Source organism: Neovison vison, chromosome 13 (assembly GCF_020171115.1).
Source record: "Neovison vison isolate M4711 chromosome 13, ASM_NN_V1, whole genome shotgun sequence".
In the NCBI taxonomy this organism is placed as follows: domain Eukaryota; kingdom Metazoa; phylum Chordata; class Mammalia; order Carnivora; family Mustelidae; genus Neogale; species Neogale vison.
In genome coordinates, this window is record NC_058103.1 from 5,662,782 (window position 1) to 5,679,171 (window position 16,390).

General features: G+C 43.4%; 1 protein-coding gene across 4 annotated transcripts in view; it reads right to left on the reverse strand.

Annotated features, from left to right (window-relative positions):
- The window catches only part of EML1 (EMAP like 1), a 176,689-nt gene that overhangs the window by 70,503 nt on the left and 89,796 nt on the right, over positions 1-16,390 (reverse strand). For all 4 annotated transcript variants that reach the window (XM_044232166.1, XM_044232168.1, XM_044232165.1 and 1 more), the window contains exon 2: positions 6,551-6,733. In XM_044232166.1, coding sequence (XP_044088101.1) covers positions 6,551-6,733 — 183 coding nt within the window. The remainder of the gene's footprint in view (positions 1-6,550; positions 6,734-16,390) is intronic.

Consider the following 16,390-nt stretch of genomic DNA (forward strand, 5'->3'; position numbering starts at 1 on the left):
AAACTGGGAGGAATCAATTTATAGGTTTCATTTATTATTATTATTATTATTATAAGTAGGCTCCACACCCAGTGTGGACCCCACTGTGGGACTTGAACTCACGACCCTGAGCTTGAGACCCTAATTATCCATTTCAAAATGTATGAGATGTCCACGTTTGGAACCGGAGGAGGCAGACTGTGTCTGCTACTCGGTGAGACAAAGTAGGTCATTAAGTCCTGGGGAAGATCCCGTCGCTGACGACCCAGCAACGTCTCCCGTGCTCTCATCCTCTGATGGGCGATCCTGCTGCTAGGAACCTGTCCTAAAGACACACGGACAACGGCGCAAAATGCGTTAACTTGTAAGGTGAAGTGCGGCATCACCGGTAAGACCGAAGACCACGCACAGGGACGGGTGGGGTGATCCGTGGGGGACTCTCACCGCGGCTGCTGCACGAGGAGTAAGGAAGATCCTGCTACACCCGGGGGGAAAGGGGGAACACAAAGCAGTGTTATCTGCTGGGCTAGAAGCCTGACGACTTCCAGCAGATTTAAAATCCTAACTCTTCTTGCATGTTTTTTTAAGATTTTATTTATTTACTTATTTAAAAGATTTTATTTATCTGACAGACAGAGATCACAAGCAGGCAGAGAGGCAGGCAGAGAGAGAGGAGGAAGCAAGCTCCCCGCTGAGCAGAGAGCCCGATGTGGGGCTCGATCCCAGGACCCTGAGATCATGACCTCAGCCGAAGGCAGAGGCTTAACCCACTGAGCCACTCAGGTGCCCCTAAGATTTTATTTATTTAAGAGAGAGAGAGAACGAGAGAGCACAGAGGGGGAGGGACAGGGGGAGAAAGATTTTTTTAAAAAGAGGATCTTTATATCTTGGGAAATATATACTAACATATTTATAGATAAAATGATACAATGTCTTGGGTATGTCTTAAACTAATCCTGATGGGGTGAGGGAAGTAAGTCACAAGGGGGATAATAAATGAAACTGGCAACGTGTTGATAAATAATGAAGCCAGGTAAAAAATAAAAGGTATTTTTCTTTCTACTTTTATATACATTTGAACATTTCATAATATAAAGTTCTTTATTTTATTTTTTAAGATTTTCTTTATTTGTTTTAGATAGAGAGAGAATGGGGGAGGGGCAGAGGGAAAGGGAGAGAAAATCTCAAGCAGACTCTGTGCAGAACCTGATGTGGGACTCGATCTCACGACCCTGAGATTATGACCTGAGCCAAAAATCAAGAGTCAGATGCTTAACCGACTGAGCCACCTGGGCGCCCCATCATAATACAAAGTTTGAACGCAATCTTCTTAGTCTCTGGGAAACTGAATACATCTACTAAGCCTTCTCAAAATTCATTAATAATGCCTATCTAAACCGGGGAAGGCAATTCATGGGGAAAATGAGAGAAACCACTGTGTGTTGTCTTAAAAAAAACCCCAAAAGTGGGGCGCCTGGGTGGCTCAGTGGGTTAAAGCCTCTGCTTTCCGCTCAGGTCATGATCCCAGCGTCCTGGGATTGAGCCCGGCTTCGGGCTCTCTGCTCAGCAGGGAGCCTGCTTTCCTTCCTCTCTCTCTGCCTGTCTCTCTGCCTACCTGTGATCTCTGTCAAATAAATTAAAAAACAAAAACAAAAACAAAAACCCAGAAGTTATGCTCCGTAGTAGAGCCGTCTGTAAGTCGAAAGACAAGGAGAAAGCACAGTGTAGGAGAGAGAGGGACTCAAACTGCTGACTGCACTGAACCGGGATAAAGAACTAGTTATTTGTTCATTTCGTTCGCTGCAGAGTGTGTACAATTTTAATTAGTGAGTTGTGCCTCGCTCCTAAAGCCTGTGAAGGGACCCCACATAATGTCTCGCACCATCACGCGCCAAATACGAGCGATGCTGTGTGGGACACTTTGCAGATCTTGAGAGGAGAGCTCTCGTTTCAAGTCCTTTGGTTACTCATTTCCTGAATATTTGGTTTGATCTGAATAATGCAAATGTAAGTGATACTGCTAAGCAGCACAACACAGATGGTGGGAAGAAGGCATGTCCAGCCAGGCCCTGGGGACCAGTCCCAGATTTGTGTAACCCGGGGTAAATAATCCAATTTCCTAGAGACTGTTTTCTCATCTGTAAAATGGGCCTGACAGCACCTACTTCAAAGACCTATGGAGCGGGGAGACAGGATCACAGATTCAAAATATCTATTGCGATGTCTAGTACCCAGCCAATCAGTAAATGGTAGGTATACCCATACCTACTGATTCTGAAAATCAGGAGTGAGCATCAGGGTAGCAGAGGCTATGGAAAGGTGAGCCGCAGGCTGCTTTTAGCAGTGGCCTCAGGGGCTAAGTCCTGACACCAGAAGGTCTTGATGTCTCAGAACAGCAGGACCCACGTGCAGATGAGTGTCTCTACCAGAAAGTTTTGGTTCTACTTAGTAATTCTCTGATCTGTTAATTAATGGGGCTCAGAATATAACCAATAAAAAAGGCTGCAAAAGGTATGTTAAAGTTTACAGAAGGCAAGCTTCCAGATTATGGTCTGTACCCACAAGCAAAATGTAAAATGAAAATTGGAATTACTTGCTAGTTAATGCATAACAAAGTGGACAATCCCAGATACATGGGACAGTGACTACATTTTACAGTGAAATCTTATAGCATTCCCCTAGCACTGAAATGGAAATTAGCCATGCATGTATACAATGGGCTTATTATGAATTTAACTCCAAACTACAATTCCTTGTCTTCTTGAGAACATGCGTGAGCCAATGCTGGCCTCAGGACATTTGCCCTGAGCCCTGCTGTTGTTCTCAGCGCAGTGAAGATCAGGGTCAGGAGTAAGAAAGGAGTAATTTTTATTTTTTAAATTTATTTTATTTATTTGAGAGAGACAAGGAGCACACAAGCGGGGTAAGAGGCAGAGGGAGAAACAGACTTCTGCTGGCCTTGATCCCAGGACCCCAGGATCATGACCTGAGTCAAAGGGAGATGCTTAACTGACTGAGCCACCCAGGTGCCCCAGAAAGGAGTCATTTTTAAAACACAAATTTCTTCTGCTTATTACACTAAAGAATATTTAGAAACCAACTAAAAGATATAAAAAGAAAAGCAATCACGATCCTACCACTCAGGAAAACAAGCCGTCAGGGAACTCTTGCCACAGTTCTTTTCCGTCTTTTTGCACAGATTTTAACTATTTACTTGAATTATGCCACGTATACATTTTTATATCTTGCCCTTGACTTTATGCAAAGTACAGGCACTTTCCCAGTTGTTACCAATAACACAGACGTTCTTAATGATGACGCCGTAGGAAGGAAGGGCCGTGGTTTTCTAGCCATGCCTGACAGCTCGTACTCCTTCCATTCCTTTCTACCCATTTATCCCCCAATAGCATGATGTGGCCGTGAACTCTAACTCACGAAGCTCTCCTGAATTTTTACTCACAAGGGCACCTCTAAGGAGGTCTTTCTCATTGCCGGTGAGGAGCACTTTAATATTGCCAAGAATTTTAAAAATATGTGCCTTCACCAACTAGCTGATTCCCTTTTCTCCACTATATGGTCACCCAAGCTCAGCATAATTAAAAAATGCCAAATGTCCCCATCTGAGAGTCCATCGAACGTAAAGAAAGCAAACTTCGTAGGCTGAGGTTCTCCAGAGTACAGGGCAAGCAGCCCTTAATGTTAAAAAAAAAAACAAACAAACAACAAACAACAACAACAACAACAAAAACCAAAGGCAAAAGAAAAGAAGAACAGCAAAATTTGGGGAGCTCAGGTAGAGACTGAGCACCTCCTAAGGCCCAGGGCAGTATCACTGGTTAAAAATCCCGGGGGCAGGAGAATGTTGTCAAAGCAGTGGTCCGCGACGTAGCCCCCCTGTATAAACTCCACGTCCACAGGCCCGGCATCGGCTGGGTTGGCCACAGTCTGCCCCCTGTCTCGGGAAGCCATGAACTTGATCTGACCGTGATTACTTGACCGAGACTGTAGTTCTCACTGTTATGCAAGTGAAGCCCCACGAAGAATAATGAAGTAAGTCAAAGCTAAAAGGTCACAGAACTCTCTTCACATAAGTGAAGTTCTGTCACAGAGAGGGATTAGAATCATGATGGACAGACTCGCAGGCCACACTGTGGCTACTGTGCAGACCCGGCACCCAGCCCGGGCTGTCTCGGAGCTGGACCCGCTGAGCGCTTTGAAAGCTCCCCGCCCCCGGGGGGGGGGGCACAGCCATTCCTGCCACAGGCAGACAGCCCAGAGATGTACACCCAGAGCTCGAAATGCCGAACCAGAAGCTTCTGACCAGTTCGTTCGCATGCCGTGAGTCCCGTCTTCTTCAAGTCTGTATGGGGACGGCAGGCCAAAATAATGGAGATTGGGAGACTAAAAATAATGGGGCCTTTTACAAGCAAAGGAGGTTTGCTTCCGATCGTCTTGTCTGATCCCCCAACTGAGCCGTGGTTACTGAGGACAGCTCTCCAGCTAGAGGTGCACGGGCACCCCCACGGCTTCCCCCAGAAGGGAAGCCGGGACCCAGAGCTTCGGACAGGCCCCCGCTTCCCTGTCCTGCAATCACCTGCTTGGGGGAAACTGGCCCACTGCACTCCACTCACCAGTTTCTTATCTCTGTTCTATCTCTTGGGGGTGACCCCTGGGCTAGTATGCTCCGATTTACTTTTACTCGTGAAGAGAATCTGATACCGAAATAGAGCTCACTATGAAAACAAATTACTCTCTTAGATGAACTTTTATAAAAACCAAACTTTACTCTTAATCAAAAGAAGAAAACTCCTCAGTAGGTATCTTGTATTATTTTTTCCTGAATTAAAAAAAAAAACAAAAAACAGAACTTTTGGAAGTCTGACACTTTATGGGAAGCAACAATTTTGAATATACCCTTTAGGGTTTTATTTTTGGTAAGCTGAGCAGGTCAGGAATTCCTAAAGTAACCTGTTTTCTGTTTAGAATACCCTGATCGCTCTAACTTAGCAGGAAGAAAAAAAAACAAACAAACAGGATTTAAAAGGATTATTCAAGGGTCACCTGGGTGGCTCATTCAGTAAGCATCTGACTTCAGCCCAGGTCCTGATCTTGGGGTCCTAATCAAACCCCTGTTCAAGCTCCCTGCTCGGTGGGGAGCCTGTTTCTCCCTCTCTTTCTGCCTCCCCGCCCCCAGCTTGTGCTCTGTCTCTGAAATAAGTAAAATCTTTTAAATAAATAAATAAAAGGGTTTTTCAAGAGGTAGTTACATGGTAACAGATGGCTACACTTGCAGTGAACACAGCGTACAGAGATACTAAATCACTATGTTGTAAACCTGAAACTAAAGCCACATTGTACGTCCACCATACTCAGATAAAAATAAAATTACGGAAATCTGGAGACATTGCCCAGCACATATCTCTTCATGGAGCTGGTGATAATTACCCAGAAGGACAAAGAAATAGATTTCTTTCCATGGAGATGTGAAACGTAGCCAAGTACTTGAGAAAAAAGTAACATATGCACCATCAGACAGTACCCTCTCCTGACTCCAAGAAAAACATGGTAACTGTGAAATAATTTGTTAAATCCAAACAACCAAAAGAAAAAGAAAAAAAAAAAAGCTAATTTTAAAGGGACATTTACATGCCAGTGTGATCTCAAATGTTTTAATCAAAGGGATCTAAGCCACGATGCATTCTGTTTTCTCAAGTGAGCCACGAGGAACAGACGACGGGCCGTGGATGTGGCCGCAAGCAGACATCAGGGGACTGACTGCGACTAGCAAGACAAGCTTTTATGAGACGTTGTACTTCCAAATTTTAAGAAGAGGGTCACTACAAAGTTACTTCAAACACAAATATTGCTTTTTTTATGTTTCGCACACACACACGCCACAGGGAAATGAAATGATGATTTGAATTTGCCGGAAACCCACTAGGTACCGGATTCCGTAGCAGGCTCCGTTCTCCTGGACAGCAGAGCAGCAGGTTCGAAAGGAACAGGAGGCTGTGCCCGGGAGGAGCGTACTAGCTCCAAGCGGGCGCAGTGAGGGATGTTCTAAAGTCCTTGCGGGTTCTAAACTCCTCAGGGAAGGGCCTGCCCTCTGGGCCCCCAGCCCTCGGCTCTGAGCTCTGCTGTGGCGTAGGCTGATTAGCTATTGGCGGGGCTGAACTGAACGGCAGCAGACAAGCTGAGCACAGAGAAAGAGAGGCGAGCCACTGAGAAGTTTCTAGGGGGAACAGCCTCTGGGAAGCCCAAAGGATTGTGGGGTTTTGGGTTCTAGGCTCCGCCTCGCAATGTGCTCCCGACCTAAACTTGTCAACAGTTGCCCCCAGCCGTCCACTGTGGGTGGTTCCAGGCCCTTCCTGATCACCTACACGTGTACAGCCCTGGGCTGAACAGCTCGCTGACTTCCAGCCAAAGGAACCCTGTCCCGCCTCGTGGTTGTTCTGGTCGTTGATGTTCTGCTCTCCCGTCTCCGTCACTGCTGAAAACCGCGTGTGTCCGCTAGGGACAAGCCCCTGCTCCAGCCCAAGTGTCCGCTGCTCTGCGCACCAGAAATGCCCACCTTTGGTAGGTCCTTTCCTGTTCAGCACAGCCTGCTGCTCCTCCGTGATGTTGAGCCGCCGAACCACGTCCGCCAGCGCCGATTTGAGCAGCTGGATGTCGTCTTCTTGCATCTGGACGCGCTGCTCCAGGGAGGCAATGCGGTCTGTCACCTCCATGCTGCTGGCAGCCGAGGCGCTGTCATCTAAACCGAAGGAGAGGAAGCAGGGACTCTTTAGTGCTCCCCAGAGAAATCAGACCGACCCCCGTGTGCACACACACAGCTTAAGCATAACCGTATTTACCGACAGAAGGCAGCTGCTCTGAACGCAGAAACCATGGGACAGCGCGACTACCCAGAACTACGACCCCTCATTCTGCTACGGTCTCTTTCATTCTGCTTGGGCTTTTCATTTCTTTTTAGCTGTGGGTTTGTTTTTTTTTTTAAGATTTTATTTATTTGTTTCAGACGGAGAGGGAGAGAGACAGAGCACAAGTAGTGGGGAGGGTCAGGCACAGAAGCAGACTCCCACTAAGCAGGGAGCCTGATGCGGGGCTCAGTCCCAGGACCCTGGGATCATGACCTGAGCCCAAGACAGACGCTTAACTGACTGGGCCACCCAGGCGCCCTTATTTGTGGTTTTATTGGTCATTATATTATTCTAGATATAAAGCAATGTATTTTCTTTCCCATGACGTCAGAGACCTCAGGGGTGGGGGCAGGGGGCGGCTAGGGTCACCCACTTCAATTTCGCACACACTGCAGAAATCCACCGCATGGCCTTCTAGCTTTCGAGCTGTCGTTGCTAGCAGATGGGGTGGTCCGACAATCCTACGACTACACTGTCTCCTGAAACCAATATTATGCACTGTATGTTAACTAACTAGAATTTAAATAAAAATTTGAAAAAACAAAAACAAAACCAAAAATCTTTCTGCATGATTTCATGATGTAACTAATGTATTATCTTTCCCAGGTAACATAGCTTTAACATAGCAGTTACCAACTGCTTTGGTTTCGGGATTCATATGTATTAGTAACAATTACTGAGGACCACAAACAGCGACTGTTTGTGTGAATTCTGCACATCAATATCTACTGTATTGAAAATTAAAACAGGCATTTTATAAATATTTAATCATGACCTATTTAAAATGGCAAAAGCATGATATGTTCAATAGCCCATTTGTATGGAAAATTGTTGAGTTTTTAAAAATAAAAAGTTTTTAAAAAGATTGACATTTTGAATATCTAAAAATTTTCTTTAATGTCTGACTTATTAGAAAATAACTGGATGTGTTTCTGCATTCAATCTGCTGTGATATGTTAATTTGGTTGGAATATATAAAGAAAATTTGGCCTCATGCTGACATGTAGTAGGAAAAGGAAGAAGTACTTTAATAGCCTCTTCAGATAATTAGGGGTAATCTTGTTATTCAGTCAAAACACGATAGATGGTAACATTACAAAAGTTAGCCGCAATGCAGAATCTAAGACCATATAAATAAAATTGTTCTACGTCATTAAAAACGAAAAAACACAAGACTACACTATTTATCAGTCATGTCTGCTAAGGTCTGGCTATTCGGACAAAGCAACATGAGGGGTCAGATCTGTTTGGTAAGCATCCCCTTACAGCGACAGCCATCCTAGTCTATCACATTGAACCAGTAATTGCCAGTTCCTTATCAAGGCCTCCCCGGTTCCACACAGTCTCTTTGTCTCCGGAATTCGTTTCATGCTATTCTTCCTTTCATCGTCTGAGCTTTGGTCACACTGACCCCTCGCAACTGCGCTTTGGTCACACTGACCTCTCACAACTGCCCTAACAGCTTTGGTATCTGCTGTTGCCTTTACTTGAAACATTTCTTTTTCTCTCTCTTTTTCCCCCCTTGTCTTTCCTTTTCCTTTTCTTTTAAATTTTTATTTATTTATTTATTTATTTATTTTTGAGAGAAAGAGAGGGGCAGGGGAAGGGTAGAGGAAGTGGGAGAGAGAGAATCTTTTTTTTTTTTTTTAAAGATTTTATTTATTTATTTGACAGGGAGAAATCACAAGTAGACAGAGAGGCAGGCAGAGAGAGAGAGGGAAGCAGGCTCCCTGCTGAGCAGAGAGCCCGATGCGGGACTCGATCCCAGGACCCTGGGATCATGACCTGAGCCGAAGGCAGTGGCCCAACTCACTGAGCCACCCAGGCGCCCGGGAGAGAGAGAATCTTAAGCAGGCTCTATGCCTAGCACAGAGCCTGATGCAGGGCTCCATCTCATGACCCTGAGATCATGACCTGTGCCCAGATCAAGAGCTGGACACTCAATGGACTGAGCCACCCAGGCGCCCCTACTTGAAACACTTCTCCATGGGCTCTTTGCAGGACCAAATGCTTCTGTTCTTTAGGTGTCAGCTCAACTGGAGCTCTTCAGAGACCTTCCTAACGACCTAACCTAAGGTCAGTCCTTGGATCACCTCAACCTAATTTATTTCTTCTACAACATTACTGTGCTTTCATTAGCTTATCTCCTGTTCTCTAAAATGTAAGCATCATGGAGTTGCTTCTACCTTTATGGACAGCACCACCTGCCCTCCTGCTCACAGAGGGCAATTTTAAGCCTGGAAATTAAACAACTACAACCAAACCAAACCAAACAAAACAAAACCCAAAAAACTACCTGAAAGTACTAGAGAGGAGACACAGGTATGTAGACTCTGTTGGGGGGGGGCACACACTCACTTTGAAAAATAAACAAGTAAATCCCTTTTGTGTGGCTTCTAGCCAGATCTAAGCAGTACGTGGCAGGGGTGGGGGTATATGTGGGAAACCCTGCAGCCATTTTGTCTGAAGAAAACCAAGAAGTGAAGTCCAAAAACTGTGAACACTGAGGAGAGGGGAAATTCCAGAAGGGAAGACACCAGAGGGTGATTCCCAAATTCTTTCTATCTGAGCTTGGGCTGACCCAGGAATTACACCCACTTGGAACAGACTTAAGTACCATTCCTAACAGCAGAAGACCAGAACTCAGATGAGAGGCACAGCCCAAGAAGCAGTGTGCAGTTCAAGTCTAGCCAAGGAACACAGCCACCAAGACAAAGGGAAGAACACTTCTCAGAGGAAAACAATAGAAGAAAAAATCCCTACAACTTAAGATTTGTAATGTCCATGATATGATCCAAAATTGCTCAACATTCTAAGAATCAAGAAATGAAACACAGTCTCAAGAGGAAAGAAAACAGAGTCCGACTCCAAAACGAACAAAATATTGGAACTAACAGATAAGGAAAATGAGATATTTCTAATGAATGAAAACTTCAGCAGAGAAGTGGGAAGCATTGGCACTGAAACAGAAACAATAAAAAAATGAACCAAATGGAAATTCTAGAACTGAAAAACACAATTTTTGGAGTAGAGAATTCACTGACTGGATGCAGCTGCACAGACATGATGGAGGAAAGACAAGTAAACCTGAGACTGAGGAGGGGACATCCCCAGGGTGAAGAACAAAGAGAAAAGAACTGAGAAAAAAAATTAACTGAGTCCCTTAGGGATTTGTTAGATGGTCTCAAATAGTCCAACATATATTACATTAGAATATAAAGAGAATGAGGCAGGAAAAAATATCTAAAATATAAAAGGCTCCAAATATCTTAAATTTGATGAAAGATAGAAATGTAAAACAACAAAATGCTAAACAAACACAAAGCAAAATAAATACAAGAACCCCACCTCCAGGTATTGCACAATCAAACTGCTGAAAACCAGATGCAACACACTTACTGAAAGCAGCAAGAGAAAATGGGCATAGTATATGCTGGGGAAGGACCATGCAGACTAGAAAACATTAGAACATCTCTAAAGTACTGAATGGGGCCGCCTGGGTGGCTCAGTTGGTTAAATGTCTGCCTTCGGCTTGGGTCCTGGGATTGAGTCCCACATTGGGCTCTCAGCAGGGTGTCTGCTTCTCTCTCTGCCTCTGCCCCTCCCCTCTGTTTATACACGTTCTCTCTCTCTCTGTGTCTGAAATAAATAAAATCTTAGAAAAAAATAGAGTACTGAATGAAGAAAATTCAATCCAAAATTCTATAACCAGCAAAAATATCCTCCAACGGTGAAGGCAAAGAAAAAAATATAAAAATAAAGGAAAACGGAAAGAATTCATTGCCAGCAGATCAACATTACAAGAAGTACCAAAGGAAGTTCTTCAAGGTAAAGGAAGATTATATAGGAGAGAAACTCAGACAGTCAAGAAAGAATGAAAAGCCCTGGAAATGATAAATATCTGAGTGAGTTCAAGACTTTTTTTCCTTTTTGCATTACTTGTTAATGTTCTTATAAATCACTAAAATGCTGAAGATGAAAGTTATAACATTGTCTGCTAGGATTCATGAGGGGTGTACGTGTAATATGTATAACTACCATAACATAAAGGATGGGGAAGGTCTGGGTCTATAAGGCTTTAACATTTTACACAAGATTTTAACAGTAATAATAGTATAACAGTATATATTATCAACTGTGAAAAGTTAAAGAGGTATATTGTAATCTCTAGAGAACTACTAGAGAATAATAAATAAGGATAGCTAAAAAAAAAAAAACCCAACAGAAATATTAAATTGAAATTCTATATTCAAATAATCCAAAAGAAGGAGGAAAAAGGGAGAGAGGAACAGAAAGTAAACAAATAGGGGGAAAAAAGGAGAAAGAGAAATGTAAACCTATTACAGCAATAATTACATTAAATGGTACATTAAAGTAATAATTGCATTAAACACATCAATTAAGGGGTGTCTGGGTGGCTCAGCTGGTTGAGTCTAACTCTTGATTTTGGCTCAGGTCATGATCTCAGGGTCCTGGGATTGATCCCTGTCTCAGGCTCCATGCTCAGCAGGGAGTCTGCTTGAGATTCTCTCTCTCCCTCTCCCTCTGCCCTCCCCAACCCACCTGCTCATCTCTCTCTAAAATAAATAAATGGGGCACCTGGGTGGCTCAGTTGATTAAGTGGCTACCTTTGGCTTGGGTCATGATCCCAGGGTCCTGGGATCAAGCCTCACATTGGGCTCCCTGCTCAGCAGGGAACCTGCTTCTTCCTCTCTCTCTCTCTGCCTACTACTCTGCCTACTTGTGCTATCTCTCTGTCAAATAAATAAATAAAAGCTTTTTAAAAAGAATTAATTAAAAAAAGAAAGAAAGAAAAAAAGAAAACCAACACATTAACAATTCAAAGTCCAAGAATGTCAGGGGGAGAAAAGGTAAGACCTAACTATATGCTATGTACAAGATACACACTTTTTTTAAAAAGATTTTATTTATTTATTTGACAGAGAGAGATCACAAGTAGGCAGAGAGAGAGAGAGAGAGGAGGAAGCAGGCTCCCTGCCGAGCAGAAGGCCCGATGCAGGAGTTGATTCCAGGACCCTGAGATCATGACCTGAGCCGAAGGCAGAGGCTTAACCTACTGAGCCACCCAGGCGCCCAAGATACACACTTTAAATACAAAGACACAGGTTGAAAGAAATGAATAGAGAAAAGGACACAGCATGCAAATAGTAAGCATAAGAAGGCTAGAGTGCCAATATTGATAATCAGATAAAACAGATACCAAAAAATGGTACTACCAGAGATAAAGAGGGCCATTTCATAATCAAAAAAGGATCAATTTATCAAAAAGATAAGACAACCATAATAATAGAGTTTTAAAACACATGTAACAAAAACACAGAATTAAAGAGGGAAATAGGCAATCCCACAATTATTCCTTAAGATTTTGTCACTCCTCTCCCTGCAGCTGATAGAACAATTACTTTAAGAAATCAGTAAAGAAATAGAAAGTTTGAACAGCATTATAAACCAGTCTGACTTCTTGGATAGTATGGAAAGCTACATTCAACAATGGCAGTGCACATGGTATATTTACTGGGACACATTGTGTTCTGGGCCCAAAAAACAGACCTGAATGAAGTTAAAGACTAAAAGAGTATGTTTCCTGACCACTGTGGCATTAAATTAGAAATTGAAAACAGTAAGAGAACCATAAAAACTGCTACTACTTATAAACTACACACTTAAAAAAAAAAAGATTTATTCATTCATTTACTTATTTGAGAGAGAGAGAATGAGCATGAGTTGGGGAGGAGCAAAGGGAGACTCCTGCTCAGTGTAGACACCTGCTGAGTATAGAGCCCGATACAGGAATGTATCCCACAACCCTGGGATCATGACCTGAGCCGAAGTCAAGAGTCAGATGCCCAACTGACTAAGCCACCCAGGTACCCCGAACAACACACTTCTAAATAATCATTAAGTCAAAGGCAACCTCACAGGAGAAATTAGAAAATATTTTTAATTGAATGATAGTGAAAATGTAATACACCAAAATGTGTAGGTTGCAGCAAAGCAGGTCTTTGAGGAAAATTCATAGCTTTAAAAATTGCTTACTTAGGAAAGAAGAGCATTCTCAAATCAATGGTTCTCAGCTTTCACATTAAGTAACTAGAAAAAGATGAGCAAATTAAAACAAAATCAAGCAGAAAGAAGGGAAATAACGAGATGAAATCAATGGGATATGATATGACAAACAATGAAGAAAATAAATGAAATCAGAAGCCAGCTCTCTGAAAACATCAGTAAAATGTAAGCTCCATAACAGCAGAAATTTTTTCTGCTGGTCCACTGCTCTGTCTTCCCACTATGTAGCACCTCTTAGGAACTCAATAGATACTTGGTAAATGAATGGATAGCTGGGTAAATGGGTATCTCTTACGAAGCAGGCATCAAATTAGTTGCTGGGGATATGAAGATGATTGGATTAACATAGTTATTATCCTTCAAAAGCTCTTTGTGTAGTAGAGAAGACACATGTCCACTAATGTCTAAGACAATTTGATAATCATATAATTATAATTATATAATATGTAATTAATATATAATATAATATAATTATGTAATAATTATATAATTGAGAAATATACAAAATGGCAAGTGAACATAGAGAAGGGGATATTGAATCTATCTGGGAAAACAGGAGCCAGTAGGGGTTGGCCTTGATGGACAAAATCATCTACATGGAAATCAAGAAGAACAGTGTTTAGGCGATGGAAATACTTGGAACAAAAACATGGAAACAGGGAAGCATAGTGAGTACTCAGATAATCATGGCTTTTGAAATTGAAGTCTACCACTTTGTAGTTTCTGCTTACTGGATATAAATCTGCCATGCCCCTAAATTCAGGTTCTGTCAACATTCTGGGTAACAGATCCTTGTTTCATACACAGAAATACTGTTCAGGTATGTCTATGGCACTCCCAAGAGTTCCTCACAACCATAGAACTCATCAAGCATTCATGTGCGCTTCGGACTGCTAAGATCTTACAAAGAAAACACTGTACAAGTCTTTAAAAATATGTACACACCTATCTGTCTAAAGAAACCAAACTTGAGGTACGAGTTTGCAAATGAACTTCACACACACCTCACCCTCCAAGAACTACAAACTCCGATCTCTACGCTCCTAAAGGAGGGGTCGTATGTTTCAGTTGGGAACACTGGTGAGAATGTCTTTGTTGTTTCTGTCTGTGTTGATGGATGGAGACATAGAAATAACTTTAAAAATCCAGTAGAAAGAAAACAAACACCCCAATTTAAAAATAGGCAAAAGAGTTGAATAGACCCTTCACCAAGTGGCAAACAGGCACATGAAAATGATGTTCAGTGTTCCCGGCCATTGGAAGAATGCAAATTCAAACCACAATGAGGTGTCACTACACAGCTCCTAGAATGGCTAAAATACAAAACGCCAACTAAACCAGATGCAGCCAGAATATGGGGTACAGAACGTCTCTTAGGTCCCTGGTGGACACAGAAGATGGTAGCTCACTCGGGAGAGCAGGTTGGCAGTTCCTTTTAAAGTTAAACCCACACCTAGCTGGGGACCCAGCAATCCCCAAGCACTTACTAGAGAAATGAACACCTGCACACCAAAGTTGAGAGCGTCTCTATTCATACTTGGTGAAAACTGGGAACAGTGAACAGAGTAATAAACAGGAAGGAACTTCTGATACCGGGGTCTGGGTGGACCACTCGCTATGCTGCGTGACGGAAGCAGTCTCTGAAGGTGACACTGTATCACTGCACCATGGGGCAGTCTCCAAAAGACAAAACTACAGTGAGGGAGCACAGATCAGGGGCTGCCAAGGCTTGGGTTGGGGCCTGGCACTAGCAAGTTTGGGGGAAAGATGGAAATGTTCTGAATCCTGACTGTGGCGGTAATTACAGAGCTCTATTCTGTGTCAAAATATATAGAACTGTCTCCAAAAAGCAGATTTGCTGGATGTTAACACAAAAAATTAAATAACTTTTTGAGAGTGCAAGGGAGATATAGTCTGCCCATTGGCTTTGCTGGTACTTGGCTTGTGAAGGTTGGTCGCTTTCCTCCTTCGAGATCTCAGCAAAGAAATATTCCAAATGGAATACTCGCTGCTCCCTGGAAAGAGACCATCCTCAAGTTCTACATAACTTCTTGTGACTACACAGCAGCTCTGTGTGACTCCTCCATCCGTCCTGTGACCTGGATGGGAAAGCAAGAAAGTCCCACTTGATCAAGCCAAGCCAAATGGAGGGGAGATGACGGGAGACACAAAGGCACCCTCCTCCAGAGAAGCAGGAAACAGCTGAATAAAATCTTTTAACGTGTGAATAAAAGAAAGGAGGACAAGCCTGTGTAGCAGGTGTCACATGGGGTCCCGGGCCTGACAGACCTAACTGGGAAGGTCTCCGGCCTCAGGGAGAAGGCAGGGAAAGATCTATGGACTGGGAGAAGCCTTCGTAGAGCAAGTTAGTGTTGGAGAGTACTTGTGGGAGGGGGATATACTCTGGTCATGGACAGTGTGCACTCTGGATGGTGGGGTCGCCTGGGGTCAGATCCCAGCCCTGCTGGGACCTAGCTGTGTGACCTGGGGCAAATTATTTAATCTCTGTGTGCCTCGGTTTCCCCATTTGTAAAACAGGGACAACAACAGTGATGTACTTTCGTGGGTTGTTGTACTATTCAATTAGCTAATGCACGTAGAGCACTTGGGATGCATTTCTGCATATGGTAAATGCTTTATAAAGGCAAGCGACAATCGGGCCACTCTTGTTGTTAGTGTTCATTATTATCACCAATAAAAATCACTGAAGTGGAGTATAACATTTCCTTCAAAATTCCTATGTGTGTTGTCTGAACACTGTTATGCAAAATAGCACTGGAAAATTAATTAGAAACTAGTGTCTGATTAATAGCGTGTGTTTTCTAAGTCACAAAAGAATCTGGCAGATGGACCTGTGCATTTCTCTGACGTGGCGGTTGTCTGAGTAGACAGCAGGAGCGAGACACGGTGCACACTGGCTGTGGGGGCGAGCACGGCACCGAATGGACTAAGTCGGCTGGTTTCACCCCACCTCGCACTGTCCAGCCGATATTATACCTCGGGCGGCATTCCAAGGCGGGCAAGGCAGGCCTGCCCCGAGTTCTAAACATTCACAATGCAAAACGGCATCACTGTGGCCTCCGTTAGCTCTGTAGATGCCTTTCATGAAAGTGCATAGATCAGACTTTATTTTAATTATGCTGCCAAATGTGTGTAAGAAAAAAATTGAATTTTAATATTTTACCAAAAAAAACCCCCATACTGAAAGCACAGCCCCCCCCCACCTCAATGTTTGCCTTCAAATGCAAGCGATTAAAAACGGGAAAGTCTGGTCTGCTTCAGAGAACCTCTATTTGCAAGACTTGCTGAGGTTGTCCCTGGGACCTAATCCCCACGCTCTGCAAATCCTCCCGCAGCCTGCACTGGATCTTCCTGCTTCTGCACGCCGGGTGGCTACTCTCAGG